This window comes from Emydura macquarii, unplaced genomic scaffold, assembly GCF_026122565.2.
Source record: "Emydura macquarii macquarii isolate MOO-44397 ecotype Brisbane River unplaced genomic scaffold, CSIRO-AGI_Emac_v2 contig_719, whole genome shotgun sequence".
Lineage (NCBI taxonomy): Eukaryota > Metazoa > Chordata > Testudines > Chelidae > Emydura > Emydura macquarii.
The window spans coordinates 12002168-12017598 of record NW_027130856.1 but is presented as its reverse complement, the minus strand read 5'-3'; the positions used below and the strand labels follow the sequence as shown (position 1 = coordinate 12017598).

Below are 15431 nucleotides of genomic sequence, written 5' to 3'. Positions count from 1 at the left end.
ACATGATGGAGAGGACAGGAACGCTGTTTTCCTTATTTTGTTTTTCACTCAATTGTTGCAATGATGGAGATTTAATCTGCACATATTTGACCTGTATGTTTGATAATTAAGAGTTCAAGGATTTATTTCATTTATAAGTCACAGAGATCTTCAAGGTTGCCAGCCTCCTTTTCTGGCTTCCCTACAGCCTTCTCTCAGGTTCATGCTTCTGCTCTTCTCCACCACATCCCCACCTCTCTTCTTCCTGCGTGGACTGTAACCAACCTGAAGACTCTTTGATTTAGGCCTAAGGGTGACAAGGCAGAACCTGCTGCTGCTCTGCCCCTGCATCTGTGGCTTCCAAATGGAGCAAACATGAGAAGTACATGCTGCTGCAACTGAGAAGTGGCTGGCTGGCTATCCAGGAAGGGAAAGCTTCACCAATTTGCATGTTGTTCTTGCGCAGGGCCATGCTAATCTTCTCTGTATCATTCCAATTTTAGTAGAAGTGCTGGGAGTGAGGGGGCAACAGCCGCAGTTGATAGAGGCTCATAAACAGCAGCACTGAGGCAGTGAAGAAGGGAGGTGTCATAAGATGGAGATGATTTTGGAGCCCACTGCAGTATTGAAACCACGATGACTGCCCACTGTATCAGTATCTCAGACCACCGCTGTATGTCAGGGGAGGGAGTTAAGAAAATCATCTAGTAACTGTCAGCAAATTAGTTTGCACTGGATGGAAGAAATCAAATATGACTCAGCACAAGTAATGAGATTGCAGATATCCACAGTTAAATTCGTCTCTGACTGACTCTTTTTGTTGTCTACTGTGATTGATTTTGTAACTGCTAGTGAAACTTGCTCTACTCTGTCCCTTCCTCCACTGTGCTAATTCTAAATGTAAAAACAAAGAAATATAAGTAGATAGATAAAGATGCACTTGTAATACAAATAATTACTGAGCTTTTTCCCAAAAGTTAAGTTAGTCATAGAGCGTACATGTTAGAGATGGAGTAGCTGACCTATTAGGTCTTTTTTTAGATCCAATATATTTAAAAAAATGATGACAAACTAAGATCTGGTTTTTTTTTGTGTTTAAAGTATGTGGAAACAATTCTTTTTTTGGAGATAAATGACTGTAGTGGTGTCTTTGAGGAATAGGTGATCAGACTGACAGAGACCTTGAGGGTTTTTGCCTTTCTCTGAAGCATGTGACATGGGTCACTCGATGGCTTGAACTAGAGTAAATGGTGGAATCTCTGTAATTTGAAGTCTTTAACAGGATTTGAGGACTTCTGTAATTCAGCCACAAGTTATGGGCCTATGGTAGGAGTGGGTGGGTGAGGTTCTGTGGCCTGTGATGTATAGGAGATCAGACCAGATGATCATGATGGTCCCTTCTGGCCTTAAAGTCTGTGAGCCTAGAGGAATAGGTGGTCGGATTTTTCTTTCTTTTTGCTCCACTAAACTGTACAAAATGCTTATTAAATCCCATTTAAACAGGTTACATCTTTCTGGCACTTGACTTTTCTTTTTTCAGTATTTTACATTGTCTCTATATGTCTTATATTAAAGTCTATTGTATCATATAATGAAGTTAGAGGAAACTGTCCATTTTATTTCCTCCATTTCCGTTAGCAGTGTATATAATAGGGTCCTAATCATAGTATAAGTCAAGAACTTGGAGTCTATTTTCGGATTTCAGTTTTTGCAGCTGCATTCTTGGCATCCAAAGACAGTTAGGCACAGTTGGTTTAGACATGATTAAATATTTTCTAAAGAGTTTTTTTTTTTTTTAATTTCTTCAGCTGCATTGATTAGTTTATTTTGGGAGTAGTACGTTCTCCTGCCTGACTATAATTTTTGACTAATTTCTGTAGACTAATGAGAAACTGCAGAGGAATAGACAGAGAGAAAAAGGTGATCCTGGATATTCCCACATGTGGAGTGGAAAGGAGAATGAAATAGACTGCTTTAAATAAATATTTTGGCTAGATCTAGTGAGGTGCAGAGTGCTTTCAACTCCCATTGCCTGCCCATGGGAGTTGAGTGCTCCGCACATCATAGACCAGACAGTTAATTTCTTCTGAAACAGTATAGATACATCCGGTAAGTGATTTTTACAAAAACAAAATGGCTAATGTTTTACCATCCATGTGCAGCACTTTCAATTTGGTTTAAATGCTAATTTGCAGTTTATAGTGGAGGCATATTTTTCTATTTGCTGTTCACACCTAATAATATTTTTCTTCTAAATGTCTCACAAATACTCCATCATGCCTTTTTTAATACTTGTGCAGTCATTTTCCTGGAAGTTTCATCTCATAGCTTTAATTTGGTCCTCAATAATAAAAAAAGTTAATGCTTTTTTTAATAGAAGGAGGTCAAAATATCTTTCATACAGACAATATATTGAGACCATTTGTTGACATCTTGCTTCTCACACCATGTTTTGTGGGGATTGAGGGAGTCTAATGATTTTGTGATTAAGGCAAAAAGGACTGGGACTCAGGGACAGAATTCAGGTCTCTTGGTTTTGACGCAGACCTTGGGAAAGTTACTTAATTCCCAAACAAGTACTAAGCATATGCATGACATTCTTAAAGTTACACACCTTTTTAAGTACTTTACTGGATCTGGAAATTAATCTCTCTGTGCCTCTGGTCCTGTTCTGTAAAATACGTATTCTGTACTGTGAAACATTCAAAAAGAAATATTTATTATTTTATGCAAATACCAGAACTTTTGAGTGAAAACACTATAGCAGCTTTTTTTGTCTCCTTCTAGGAAGAAAAGGCTTCTCTTCTGCATCGTACTCAGGAAGAAAGGCGTAAACGAGAGGTAAAATAGAGATAGGGTCTTGGAAAATAACAGTTTACACATACACTGTAATTTTGTTCAGCATGATGATAGCTACAGTCTGAAATCTTGTACTTTATTATACTCCTTAACTTGAAATTATTCTATGGGTTTTATTTTCAGTTTAACTTTCTACTTACCGGTACATTGTGTTCGTCCAATATATCAGAATCAACAGAACCATTTAAATACTTTTCTCCCTAGATCTGCCCTAATGTGAATATTCTAATGTATGAGTGATTTATTTTTAAAACAAAAAGACTATTTAGGGCATGATGCAAATCCAGTTGAAATCAGTGGGAATTTTGCTATTGATTTCAGTGAGCGTTGGATCAGGCCCTTAATGGAAAGAGGAATTTATATGGCCAGAACTTTTCTCTTTATGCCTCCCTCAACCCCAATTCTTCTGGACTGAGACTCAGGAGACCTGGGTTCTATATCTGGCTCTGCCATTGGCCCTGCTCCTTTCTGTGCCTCAGTTTCCCCATGTGTAAAAAGAAGATAACAATACTGACCTCCTTGGTAAAGTACTTTGAAATCTACTGATGAAAAATGCTCTATAAAGACTAAACAACGAGAGTCCTCTAGCACTTTAAAGACTAACACATTTAATTTCTGCAGGCATAAGCTTTCATGGGCTGTACCCCCCTTTGTCAGATGTATAAGATATATAAGAACTAGGGATGATGATGATGCTTGAGTCTAAATTAAATCATAATCCCATGTTGGTGATATTAGTCTGCTTCCATAAATAATTATTTCAAAATCACCTATGAGAAGAATATAAATTAGAAGGGTTAAAAATACCATTTTTCAAACACAGTTGTCTTTAATGAACAAACTTGGCAATAAAATGATACAAAGTAAGTGGAAAGTGAAGCTGACTTCTTCTTGAAGGGGGTAAAAATACCCCTTTAAGTTTAGATAGTTGGTCTCAAACAACCATGACTCAATGTGTACTTGCATAGTTTTTGATGAACAAGAACATTTGCCTCATAAACCTGTGCTTTCGCTTTTGCCAGGCTCGTAACAGGTTCTATTGTAATTCACTGTTTTTTATATCAGTTATTGAGTTTTGAGGACTAAAAGGATTTGCTTTTTCAAGTTGAATGTACAGTTATGTACTGAATTTACACATGCAATTACTGTAATTGCTCATGCAGTTTGGTATCTTGTATCTTAAACACTTACTTCCATTTATGATTGGTCAATCCTTACTAGCATGCAAAGGTACTATTCTTTGTTTCAGAAACTTTTTGCTCAGTGACAAGTGGCTAACACACTCATTCAGCTGCTAATCCTTGCATCAGAAACAAAATACTGTGTATATGTATGTTATAGGCATATGCTTTGTGTATTTATCACACAAATGTGTGTATAATATATATCTCCACATATATTACTTTTACAGTATGAAAGAAAAGTCCCTTTGTAGAATTTTTTAAAAGAATGAGTCCTTTGTGAATACAATCAGTCATGGCTTTGAAAAAATGCGTGCAATGAAATTTCAGTAGTGACCTCAGACTTCAAACACTTGCAATTATGGGTCACTAATGGACAATTACGCATTTTAGGATGAAACCCGTTCCTGCAGAGAGGGAAAATATATGTGCCTTACTGCATAATTTTACCCTGTGATATTACAGAGAGGTGATGCCTCTCCATAGTTGAGGTTGAGAATTTTTTTTCCTAATTTTGCCCTTCTATCCATTAAAACCTTAAAATCTTTGGTATTTCAAATTTTGTGTTTTGGTCTGGGACTGACAGGGAATTAATTTGCTCAAATCTTGGAATATTCAGACTAGCTGTTTGGGGATCTGGGATTCAACAGTATACTGTAGATGTTGGATCATGTTTCAGAAATTCTTCTAATGTTTTTTTTACTACTCCATGTCAAAATGGCAAAACTGGACAAAGGGATTTTGATAAGTTAATCATTGGTTTATTAGGATAATAAGAATGACTTGTCTTGCTAGGGCAAACGTTTAAATAGCATCAAATGTCATGTGGAGACTTTAGCCTTTTTTTTTTTCTCTTTGTCTGAGTAGGCCTTAAAAATGTAAGTGGGTGTGTGTTCGTCATCGTGGTTTTAAAAAAAAAGGGAAAAAATTTTAACCTGTACCTAAGTAACCTTCACTGATTTTGCTGTTGCCTGATTTCTCTACTTCGCCTGTCATCAGCCGTTGCCTTTGAGAGCTCCTTACTCAACTACCTGCAATTTTATCCTCCTCCCTCCCCGTTCAACCCCCAATAAATTTATCCTACCAAATTGTACAGGCATGAATGGAAATTTAATTCTGTATGCATTTCCCTCAGATACCTCTTATCACCTTAATTGGCTGTGCTAACAGTAGAAACTGTCAAACTCCTTTCCTAGTACCTGAGCCAGCTTGACTCCCTGCTTAATCCGTTTTTGCAGAAATTAAGTCTCTTTAATGAGATGATATTTTAAGATGTTTCTGGGTGCTGAGAAGACTCCATAAAATGTTCCTCATCTCGTCTAATTTTTGTGAGAAGAGGAATGTCTTTCCGCGTCTCCATACCATGTCCCTAGGTCTGAAGCATCAGATCTTATCATCCTCTCAGCAGCAAAGGATCCCTTTAGAGGCACCAAGACTACACCATAAGTATACTCAACTGATATCAATTTCTTATCCTAACAGAAACAACCCTAAAAGACCCTGAACTTTAGCTAACCGTGTGGGCCAAAGGGTAAACAGTATTATCACATTTGAATCAGTCATTGAAGAGTATGGTGTTAAAACACTATAGTTAATGAGATATGAAAACTCCTATTCTGTTACTGAAATCATGACATTGTTTCATATACTTCTTATTGATTATTAAAAATTGCTTATATCCTGCTATAAATTTACATTGCCTTTACTAACATAAAGGAACCTCTTAATGGGCAGAACTAAATTATGTATCTGAATGTGTATATCACATATGTATAAGTCACAAGAATCTTTCTCTTCTTTGGATAAATATTTATTTAATTTTCATTAATATGCATGTGTATAGAAAAGGAAAATGGACACAGTATACAAAAACACCTTTGAATACAAATATAGAAAATAGAATCAGTTGTGCATCTTTTATTTTTGATTGCTTTTTTCTCTTATTTTATAGGAAGAAAGACGAAGGCTGAAAAATGCAATAATCATCCAGTCCTTTGTACGAGGGTACAGAGCCAGAAAGTACCAAGTAGGTATTTTTCTCATAAAGTGAGAGAGATTGGGATATAATAAATGTGTAATACAATTTAGTTGAAACTGGGGTTTCTTAATACTATAGTCCTTGTCATTTGTGTTGAGAAACTTTGATATTGCTGGCTTTCTGTGGTAAACACGGTGCAAATCCATGTAAGAATAGTGAAAAGCAAAAGTTAGTTTTTTTTCTCAGGTTGGCCTTATTTTTGAAGAGTATTGTTAAGTATTGACTTCAGTGAGAATACTCACATTTTTAAAGTAAACATATGCATAAGGGCATTGCTAGACCATGTCCTTGCAGCTCCCATTTACATGAAGAGAAGCTGGGGTTGCTTAGCACCTCTGAAAATAGGGCCAAATATGTTTAAAGTGCTTGAAATGGCATATCTAGTGTGTGATACTAGAAATTGGTATAATTTAGATGATAGGTCGATTTGGAAGGGGCTTCTTTAAGACACTAATGGGTCAGTTATTCTGCAACAGGGTTGTTTCTGTTTATGAACTGGCTAACATAGTGGTCTAGTGCAAAAATAAGTTTATATTAAATGGTGGTATTTCTTAACATGAGTCTTCAGTACAGATTGTGAACAAAGAATCAACATAGTGCTGTGAAGGGGATTTGTATAACTTGGACAGCTAACAAATATGTGAGATCAGAATACTACATCCATTTTACCTGTCAGTTAAGATGGAAACTCAAAATGAGTTAAAATTCTGCATTTATATTTTAATGTGTTGTCAGAACATAATTTTAATTTATTTTTAACTTTTAAGTACTCCATCCAAAGAAGTGAATTTGATCGCTGTGCGAATTTGGCACAATCTGGAGGAACTGTTTCAATTACCAGTGGAGCTAATCTGACCCTGTTAGTACGTCAGCTTCTGTTTTTTTATAGACAGAATGAGGATTCTAAGCGTTTGGTGAGTGCCAGTACGTATTTTACTCTACTGTAGATAGCTTTATTTTTTGCATTTTTTTTTTTTTGGTCACTTCATTACTAATTGCTTCATTCAGCAGAAATAAGTGGGTGGCTGCAGAACAGGCTTAGTTATTCTTTTGACTGATTTGATAGAAATGTGGCTATTCTGTAACTCCTTTTTTAAATCTAGTTTCAAAGAGAGCCAGAGTTGGTGGATTTTGGTGGCTTGCTTTCTTCTTTGCACTTCCTATTGAACGTTAATTCAAGTGTAATAACCACAAGATCCACTTCTCATGCATATAATTAAATATTAAAAATCATTGGAAAGTTGAGAAATCCTTGTGAATATCCGCATAAGCAGCATACATAACTCATAAGAAAAATATTGCACTTAACATAAACCACCATTGTTAGAAAATATTGTAGTTGTTAGCATTGTTTTTTTTAGTTTTCTGTAGTTTCTTTTCTGCCCACAAACTTTATGTGAAGTCCCTGAGTTTTTTGCAGTGACTGATAAGGATAACATGTCTGTAGAAGTCCAAAACCTACAAGGAAGAAGGGTTTAAACGTAAAAGTAAATGGATATGAAAGTATTATGACTCTGAAATTTTAAAATATATGAAGAATATGCTTTTTTCTTTGTTGGCTATGTAAAGCTTTTTCAGCTTCAACTTCTGAAAGTGGGATGAACATTTCTCGTACCTTAAAACGTCTCAAATGAGGAATCTCCTTCTTTCTCAATGAAGAATACCCTAGTGCATCTTAGTCTGTGTTTTATAAAGTGCCCTGTGCATTTAGTGTTCCTGCATATGTAAATAATAATATATTACTTTTTTATTAAATTAATTATATATTGTTCATTTATATAAGAGTGCAGATGGCATGTTACAAAGCATAGACTGAGATTAAGACATGTCTGTTAGCCTAGCTCTGAAAATTTTCTACAGCCCTAGCTCCCATGCTTTACCACCGTCTCCTTACGTTTCTCCCTACATGTATAATCTGAACTTTTTGCCTGGAAATGGGATCAGATAATACTTACTTTAAAAATTTGCTGCTAGACTATTTTTGACGTTAATAAGTGCTATTTCCCAATCCCATCACCCAGACTGATATTCAGATCTCACAAAATTTATCAGTGTGTTCAAGGCATCCTTTTTTTTTATCCCAACAAATTGCTTAAGCAGCCATGATGTCATTCATATTTCTTTCCTGTTGGAACCATCTCAGTGCCCTCTCATTCTGTTCTACAGCTGTAGAACCTGAAATGTCAACATTTACCAATAGTTATAAATAATTAATAGTTTGATTCAGGGGAGATTGATTTAAATCAAGGCGATTTAAATCATGATTTAAATCACCAAGAGAAAATTATTGACTTAAATCAAGTTTCCCACTGATACTTCACATATTTATTAAACAATGGTGCAGATCTGATCACTAAAACATGTTAATTTACAACTCAGTACAACATTTTACAACATCTAGGAGGATATACTTTGTGTAATTTTTTAGATAACTTGATTTTTATAAATTTAGGAAATGGTACATAATACTCATTAACTGTGTCAAGTTGCAGATGCAGCAGCAGTACATTAGGAATGGTAAGAACTAAATCAAAAACACAATAGCACTTATATTTTATTAATCTAAATCTTAAAAGTTACATAAATGTTTCACATTTGCAATTGCTGCAGTGTCCTGAGTTGCCAGCTGACAGCTGTCCTTAAACTTTTTTTTTAATTTTCAGATTTTATTAACTCTAACAGACAAGTCATCACAACACTAAACATACGTTGTCCTTAAAACTTCTACAACTAGCTCTCATCTTTCCCACTCTCACTGTCATTTTTATTTATAGACTTTAATGGAAATATGAGTTTTCCTGCTTTTTTAGCTCCCAGTCAATTTCTTAGTTTTGAGTGAATAATATCAAACGATGAAAATATTCTTTTTGCCTCCAGAGGAAGCTACTGCTGTAAAAAGGTGGCTTAGCTACTGAAGGAACTCTGTTTTCAAGTGCTTGGCTAATGATTTCCACCAATTCAGGGGAGTGAATTTGTTCAAAACATCATCAGTAAGCATGGACTGTTTAAATGGTTTCGCTCCAACCTTGAAATTTATTATAACTGGCATAACTGAGGAGTGACTTTGAGATGCCCATGCCATGGCAGTATCATCTTCTTTGGAAGTTAGGCATCTACCTTTATATCTTGGGTTGAGAATGTTCACAAGAAAATGAAGTGGAGTTATTGCTTGATCCATTCGCTTCTTTATTGCCTATAGTTTAACTTTGTGGTGAGGTATTTCTCTGAAGTTTGTTTAAGGCTGTGGATATAGGCTTCAGTATACTGAGCATATCCTCTACATTTCTGTTTAATCCAACGTCAGATACTTTGGATGAGATACTTCCATCTGTTTAATCGCGGTTTTCCTCACAAAGTTTTATGAGAACAGGCCAGTTCTTAATAAATTGTTCAAAACAATCAACTACAGAATTCCATTGAACATCCTGAGGGAGAATTAGTTTGGATCCTTCTGCTCTCTTCAGTGAAGCTGAAGCAAAATGGTTGTTATGGAAGTATTTTGCGACTTTAACAACATTTTCTTTTGTTCCTGTAGAAGATGTACTTAAGTCTTTGGCTAAAAGATGCATTAAATGAGCACTGCAGCCATATGTTGTTAAGGAGCATAATTCCTTTTCTTCTTCTAAGTATCTTCTCATCTTTGCCACGTTTGCAGCATTGTCCGTGACAACTGTGCATGTGACAGTTGAATTTTTGTTCACAGTTAATTACAGCTTTCACTGCCACTCCTTTTAGAAATTCTGTTGTGTGGGCATTTCTTGATGAATTTATTGTTTCTGAAAGATCTGCAACCCCATCTTCTGTTGTCACACAAGCACATATTACTGGATCATTATGTACATTGTGCTCCACCCATCAAAGTTTAAACTGGCAAATTTCCCCATAGTATTTCTTGCACTGTTCAAGTTCCTTCTCATATATTGTATCTAGCAACCTTCCACCAATGTCTGCTCTACCAGGTGGAGTGTAGCCTGGTCGTAAGGACTCAACTATGTCAATGAAGTGTTTTTTGTTAACAATGCGAAAAGGAGAATTTGTGGTATAAATGAACCGAGCAATCTTTTCATCTGTGGTGTCTTGATGGTATTTTCTGGTCCTTACTACAAACCCATCCATCGTTGTGGTTTTACTGGATGATTGAAAACTTTTGCTTGCTACTGATATTTTGTTGTCTGAAATATGTTTAGTTGCAGCACTGCTGCTAAAAGCACCAACAGATGACTCTGAAGTTGTTGCATACAGACAGTCACAGTCAAAGTCTCTTATGCTTAAATGGAACTCTGAAACAAAATTCAAAAATGATTTTGAATAGTTGTTCTTCTCAGTTCTTCTCACTCTATTATTCAGTTAATTATTTACATTTTTTTCAGCAAGGATGCAGATCTGATTCCAAATGACCAAAAAAGCCAAGACTGACTGCACTTAGAATGCACTAAATTTTGGAGTAAGCCCCATAGAACTCACTGGCACTTCTGTTTTTTTAGAGAAAAAGTACAGGATGGGGTTCTCTTGGGAAAGCTGAGTTATGTTGAAGTAAAATAGGGAATAAATTTATGGCATCACCATTATGGTCTGTGGCCATGATGTTCCAATATAAGGGCAGGTATTATGTAATATAAAATAAGACAATGACACCCAGTGGCAACTGGCAACTCTAGATTTATCTTACTGCAGCTTTCTGTACCGTATACTTGGGTGATAGATTCTAAACTTAGTTAACTAATCAAACTATCCATAAGGATTAGCTAAGATAAACTTTTTTTTCTAGCAACATCCAACCTAGCAAACAGCTTGGGAATTTACTTGTTAAATCACACTTCTACTAAAAGGCATAGTCTTGAAGAATGATGCATTGCAAAGTGAATTATTTAAGTTACTAAGCAGTTGATCCACATTGTTCTTCAGACATATCCACATCTTCATTCACATCATTTTCTCCCAATAAGCAGTTTTCATTATGATGTTTCATTCTTGCAAGTAGGCCCTGCATAGCCTTCTTGCACTGCTTACACTTGACACATTTTCCTTTTTTACCCAGGGAAGGAATTTCTTCAAAATATTCCCCGATAGGGTCTCTCTTACGCTCAGAAGCCATGACAGTTTTTCTGTGGCGAAAGTGTGGGGGAATATAGGAAGCTGTGTTTGTACTGAATAACGTCTTCCCTTTTTCTTTCCAGTCCACTCCACTGTTCCTTTCTACTCTGCCTCTGTCCTTTGTCTCTGTCTTAAGACAGTGTTTTAACTAACTCCTCTGCTTTGCTTGGCCCAGCTCCACCACCCCAGAAGCACAGAACAACAACAATCCTATCCAGCCTGTGTCTGTCTTTGCACATGTGACTTTAGTCTGCTGAAAAACAGAAACTGAAACATAAATTGAAAGCCCAGAACTTTCAAGAAGCAAGAGCTGGTAGTTAGGCTGGACAGACTGGAGCCATTAATTCATTTTTATGAGGCTGTAAGTGTAGGTTTAGCATGTTTGTGATGAGATTTAATTGTAACTGTTATTTTTTAGATGAGAGAGAAATTTAGTATTTTGTTGATGATTTAAAAAATAATCTGATTTAAATTAAAAAAATCCATTTTTCTTTAAAATAACTGATTTTTATCCACCCTGGTCTGTTTTAGGGAACTGGTAGTTAACCCTGACCTTTTCAGATGACAACAAGGTGTTTCATAGATTCATAGAGGTTTAAGGCCAGAGGGACCATAAGATTGTATAGTCTAACCTCCTCTATATCACAGGTTGTTGAAATTTCACTCCGTTATCCCTGTATTAAGCCCAATAACTCGTGTTTGGCTAAAGCATATCTTCCAGTCTAGATTTGAAGGTATGAAGAGATGGAGAATCCACCACTTCCTTTGGTAGTCTGTTCCATTGGTTAATTGCCTTTACTGTTAAAAAATGTGTGCTTTGTTTCTCAGTTGACTTTGTCTAGCTTGAGCTTTCAGCCATTGGGTCTTGTTATGCCTTTCTTTGCTCAGTTAAAGAGCCCTTTATTACTCAGTATTTTCTCCCTGTGAAGGTACTAATGCACTGTAATCAAGTCTTGGAGATATTTCCCATTGAAAGAATAACCTAATTACATTAACTTCAGAGGAAATGAGTAATTAATAAAGACATCAAAGAAAATGCCTAAAACATTAAAAGAATCATAAAACTTTATCAGTAAATCCAGCCCAAGGAAAGAAAGCAAGAAGAGAATTTCTAATTGTTGAGCACGCTATTTGCCCTTGATGTGTACTCTTTTCTAGTCAGGTTTTTTTGACATATTATGGTTCTTCACACAAAATGCTTTGAATTTGAGGAGTTAGGGAAGAATGATAAATTATTTTGTACGAATTTTGATATGTTCCGGTTAAATATTTGAAAAAAACTAAACATTTTAAAATGTTATACCTAAGATAATACAACAGCAAAGTGCTATAAGCATGCTTAACTCATGTAGCATTTTGGAACTAGATTTCCACACCCCACTTCTGCCCCCAAATTGTAGAAATTGGGATGGCCACATAAGAGAACCTTTTAAATGTAGTTTACCTCGTAGATACAGGGCCAAATTAAGATAATCTGGGGTGCATCACAATAAGGGGCCTGCCATGGTCCTGCCCCAAATTGGAATATTGGTGGCAGGGCATCTCCCTCCTATTTGAGAGAGGCAGGAGTAGCATTATGGGGCCCTCTTCTTTCCCTCCCCTCTCCTCCCAGCAGCAGGAGTGGTGGTAGGGAGGTGGGGGGAAATACCTGTCCCAGCAGTTGAGAGGTATCTGCTTGGATGGATGGGTCAGGTTTGCATCTGTCACAGATCCTAGCAAACAGTTCTTATGGCAACTCACTAGGACTGCTGAGAGAGAAGTCCCAGCCTCTGCTGCTCTGGATCCCCCAGGTGTGTCAAGCTTCTGGAGCCTCAGCAGTCTGCATCACTGGTCTTTCCCTTTGGCTTCTATGGGACATTTCCTTGGCACTGATTCTCAGTCTGCTCCCTGTCTTAGAAATGGAGCTCCTCAGCACATCTACCTTGAGCCCCTATGACCAACACTGACTCTGAGTTACCTCAGTTACTTAAATACATCCCTCTCCTAGAATTGCTCCCCAAAGCTATGAAGCTTCTGGTTCCAGTTTAAGTCTCTCAGGGGCATGCAGCATTGTGAAGCAGTTAACACACAAAGTCTAACATGTTTATGCTCATTTACTTAAACACACAAAGCCCAGGAGAGTACAGGTAGTATAAAAAATAAACATCTTAAAGCGCAGTGTCCTTCACTAGTTCACCTCTCCATTGTGCGTTCTTGAAGAACCATCGGGGCAGTAGTGGAGCCAGGTTTTGTACCTGGGAAATTACAGGGAAGAGGGATGGATCATTGCTGGTAGGGTGAGGAGCAAGTCTGCCCCAACACTCACCTGGCAACAGCGGCTCCTGTTTTGCGGGGCTGAGCCCAGCTCCCCACTACAGGTTTTGCAACCTGGCACGTGGGGTTGCAGTACAGCGCATCATGATGAAGGGGTGACCAGGTCAAATTTGAGTGAGTGGCATTGTGATGTGCACTATGTCACAACATTTTGAGCAGGGAGCCAGGCCCAGTGCAGAACAGTAGGCACCGCTGCTGTTTGAGTGCAGGGATGGCTCATTCTTCAACCCTGTGTGAAAATTTGTGTCGTACATGTGCTTTTGTCGATTGCTTAATATGCTTGAGAAGGTGTCATACATACACCTATTAGCTCTGCCAGTGCATTTGGATCCAGGAAGGCAGGCAGGGAGTCCCCAGCTTCATAACTTGTTGCATGCTCATTTGCTTCTCCCTCATGGACTGGAGATAATGGCCTGTGAGCACATCATCTTATGGTCTTTTTTAGAACCTTCAGCCACCTGTGTCAGGTGACACCCTTGCCACCTTTCCCATGTGAGCATAAAACCTTGCCAGGTGACTTCATTGTCACATTCTTCTGGGCAGGGACCAGTCTTTTGTCTAGAATGAATAGATTTCCAACAATTGGGTACTTAGAGTCAGCTACCCTCTCTTGGATTTTTTTGCCACTAACCTTTGGAATCTCAACCCAGCATGGAGAAAGAGAACACAGAGAAGTAAAAAGGCAGCACATTCAGAATGGAGTTTGCTGCCTGATGCAGACACGCAGGATCCATATCTTACACAGAGTTCATAAATTGTATAGGCACATTCCCAAATTATCACAGCTGTGCTCTTTACTTTTCTCACACAGTCAGTCCTCTATTGGGATGGTGGCAGGGTTCCCTTGAGTAGTGGGTTCGGACGTATAGAGAAGCTTATACCAAGCTTATACTATAGAGAAGCTTATACTATTGCTTCAGGCTGTCTGCAGACTCAGGCAGACACCACTGATTACAATCAGTTTTTGTATTCAAGCTTTTCTTTGCAACATAAGGACTAGAAACTACTTTTTTAATGAAAGTTTAGCTTTTGACATGCTAACATAATCACATGACTCCAGTAGCTGGAGCCTGAGGCACTGGCTTATTGTGTCAGTGGCTTAATTGAACTCCGATTAGAGAAATTTTTTATTGATTAATGACCTGTTGCATTCTCATTAGATAATTCTCAGTGTTAAACATACATCTTGTTTTATAATGTACTGTAAAATGTTATGAATAGCATTTTTCATAGCATCTTATATAGGGCCAAATATGATATCCTCACTCTTTTGAATCACACCTTTCTCCATAAATTGGCTTTAATGGTACTTTTGAAAGAGTAAGGTGCTTTTTCAAATGAATGTGGATATCATGATCAGCCCATAATGAATAACAGCATTCATTTTTACAGGGTTTTTGATCAAATTTGTGCATTTTGCTTTTCTCAGATATGGATGTGTCAGAACTTAATTAAACAAAGTTCACAGTTCGTTAAGCAGCTGGATGGTCCTGACAGACTTACTTGCTTATTCCAAATAAAAAGACTGTTGGGCCTATGTTGCAGGTAAAACTCTTTCTTTCTCCCAAATAATATCTAAATGATGTTCAGAAAACATGTATTGATATCACAAGATAAAATAGGAATTAAATGTGGTTCTGTTTATTTGGTAGAGAGGGTTTTTCATTGTTTTGGGTGTTGGTTTTTTTTTTAAATTCATGCTAGGTGTACAGGCCCCAATACAGGAAAACCTTTCCCTATTCAGGATAGTACTTACGAATGTGCTTATTTCCCATTGACTTCAAACTTAAACATGTAATTGAGGGTTGTCCTGACTAATGATGGACTTAAGCATGCACTCAACTATTTTCCTGAATTGGGGCCATTAGCAATAGTTGTCCAAGTCAGAACATCTCCTCAGAACTAATGTTTGTTTGGGAAGAGTTGTATGTTTCATATCAGTATCCCCAGCTGGTCAGGAAATGCCT

At 37.2% G+C, this 15431-nt stretch overlaps 1 protein-coding gene and 1 non-coding gene across 4 annotated transcripts in view; one reads left to right on the top strand and one right to left on the bottom strand.

Moving 5' to 3' along the window:
• The window catches only part of UBE3C (ubiquitin protein ligase E3C), a 132510-nt gene that overhangs the window by 6748 nt on the left and 110331 nt on the right, over positions 1–15431 (top strand). For 2 of the 3 annotated variants that reach the window (XM_067542708.1, XM_067542711.1), the window contains exons 2-5: positions 2767–2820; positions 5971–6045; positions 6825–6971; positions 14894–15009. In XM_067542708.1, coding sequence (XP_067398809.1) covers positions 2767–2820; positions 5971–6045; positions 6825–6971; positions 14894–15009 — 392 coding nt within the window. Of the gene's footprint in view, positions 1–2766; positions 2821–5970; positions 6046–6824; positions 6972–14893; positions 15010–15431 lie in introns of those variants that run through there. The other variant, XM_067542709.1, reaches the window with a different exon arrangement.
• On the bottom strand, positions 401–508 carry LOC137149325 (U6 spliceosomal RNA). The gene has a single exon (XR_010918747.1). It is a non-coding gene; the product is annotated as a U6 spliceosomal RNA (small nuclear RNA).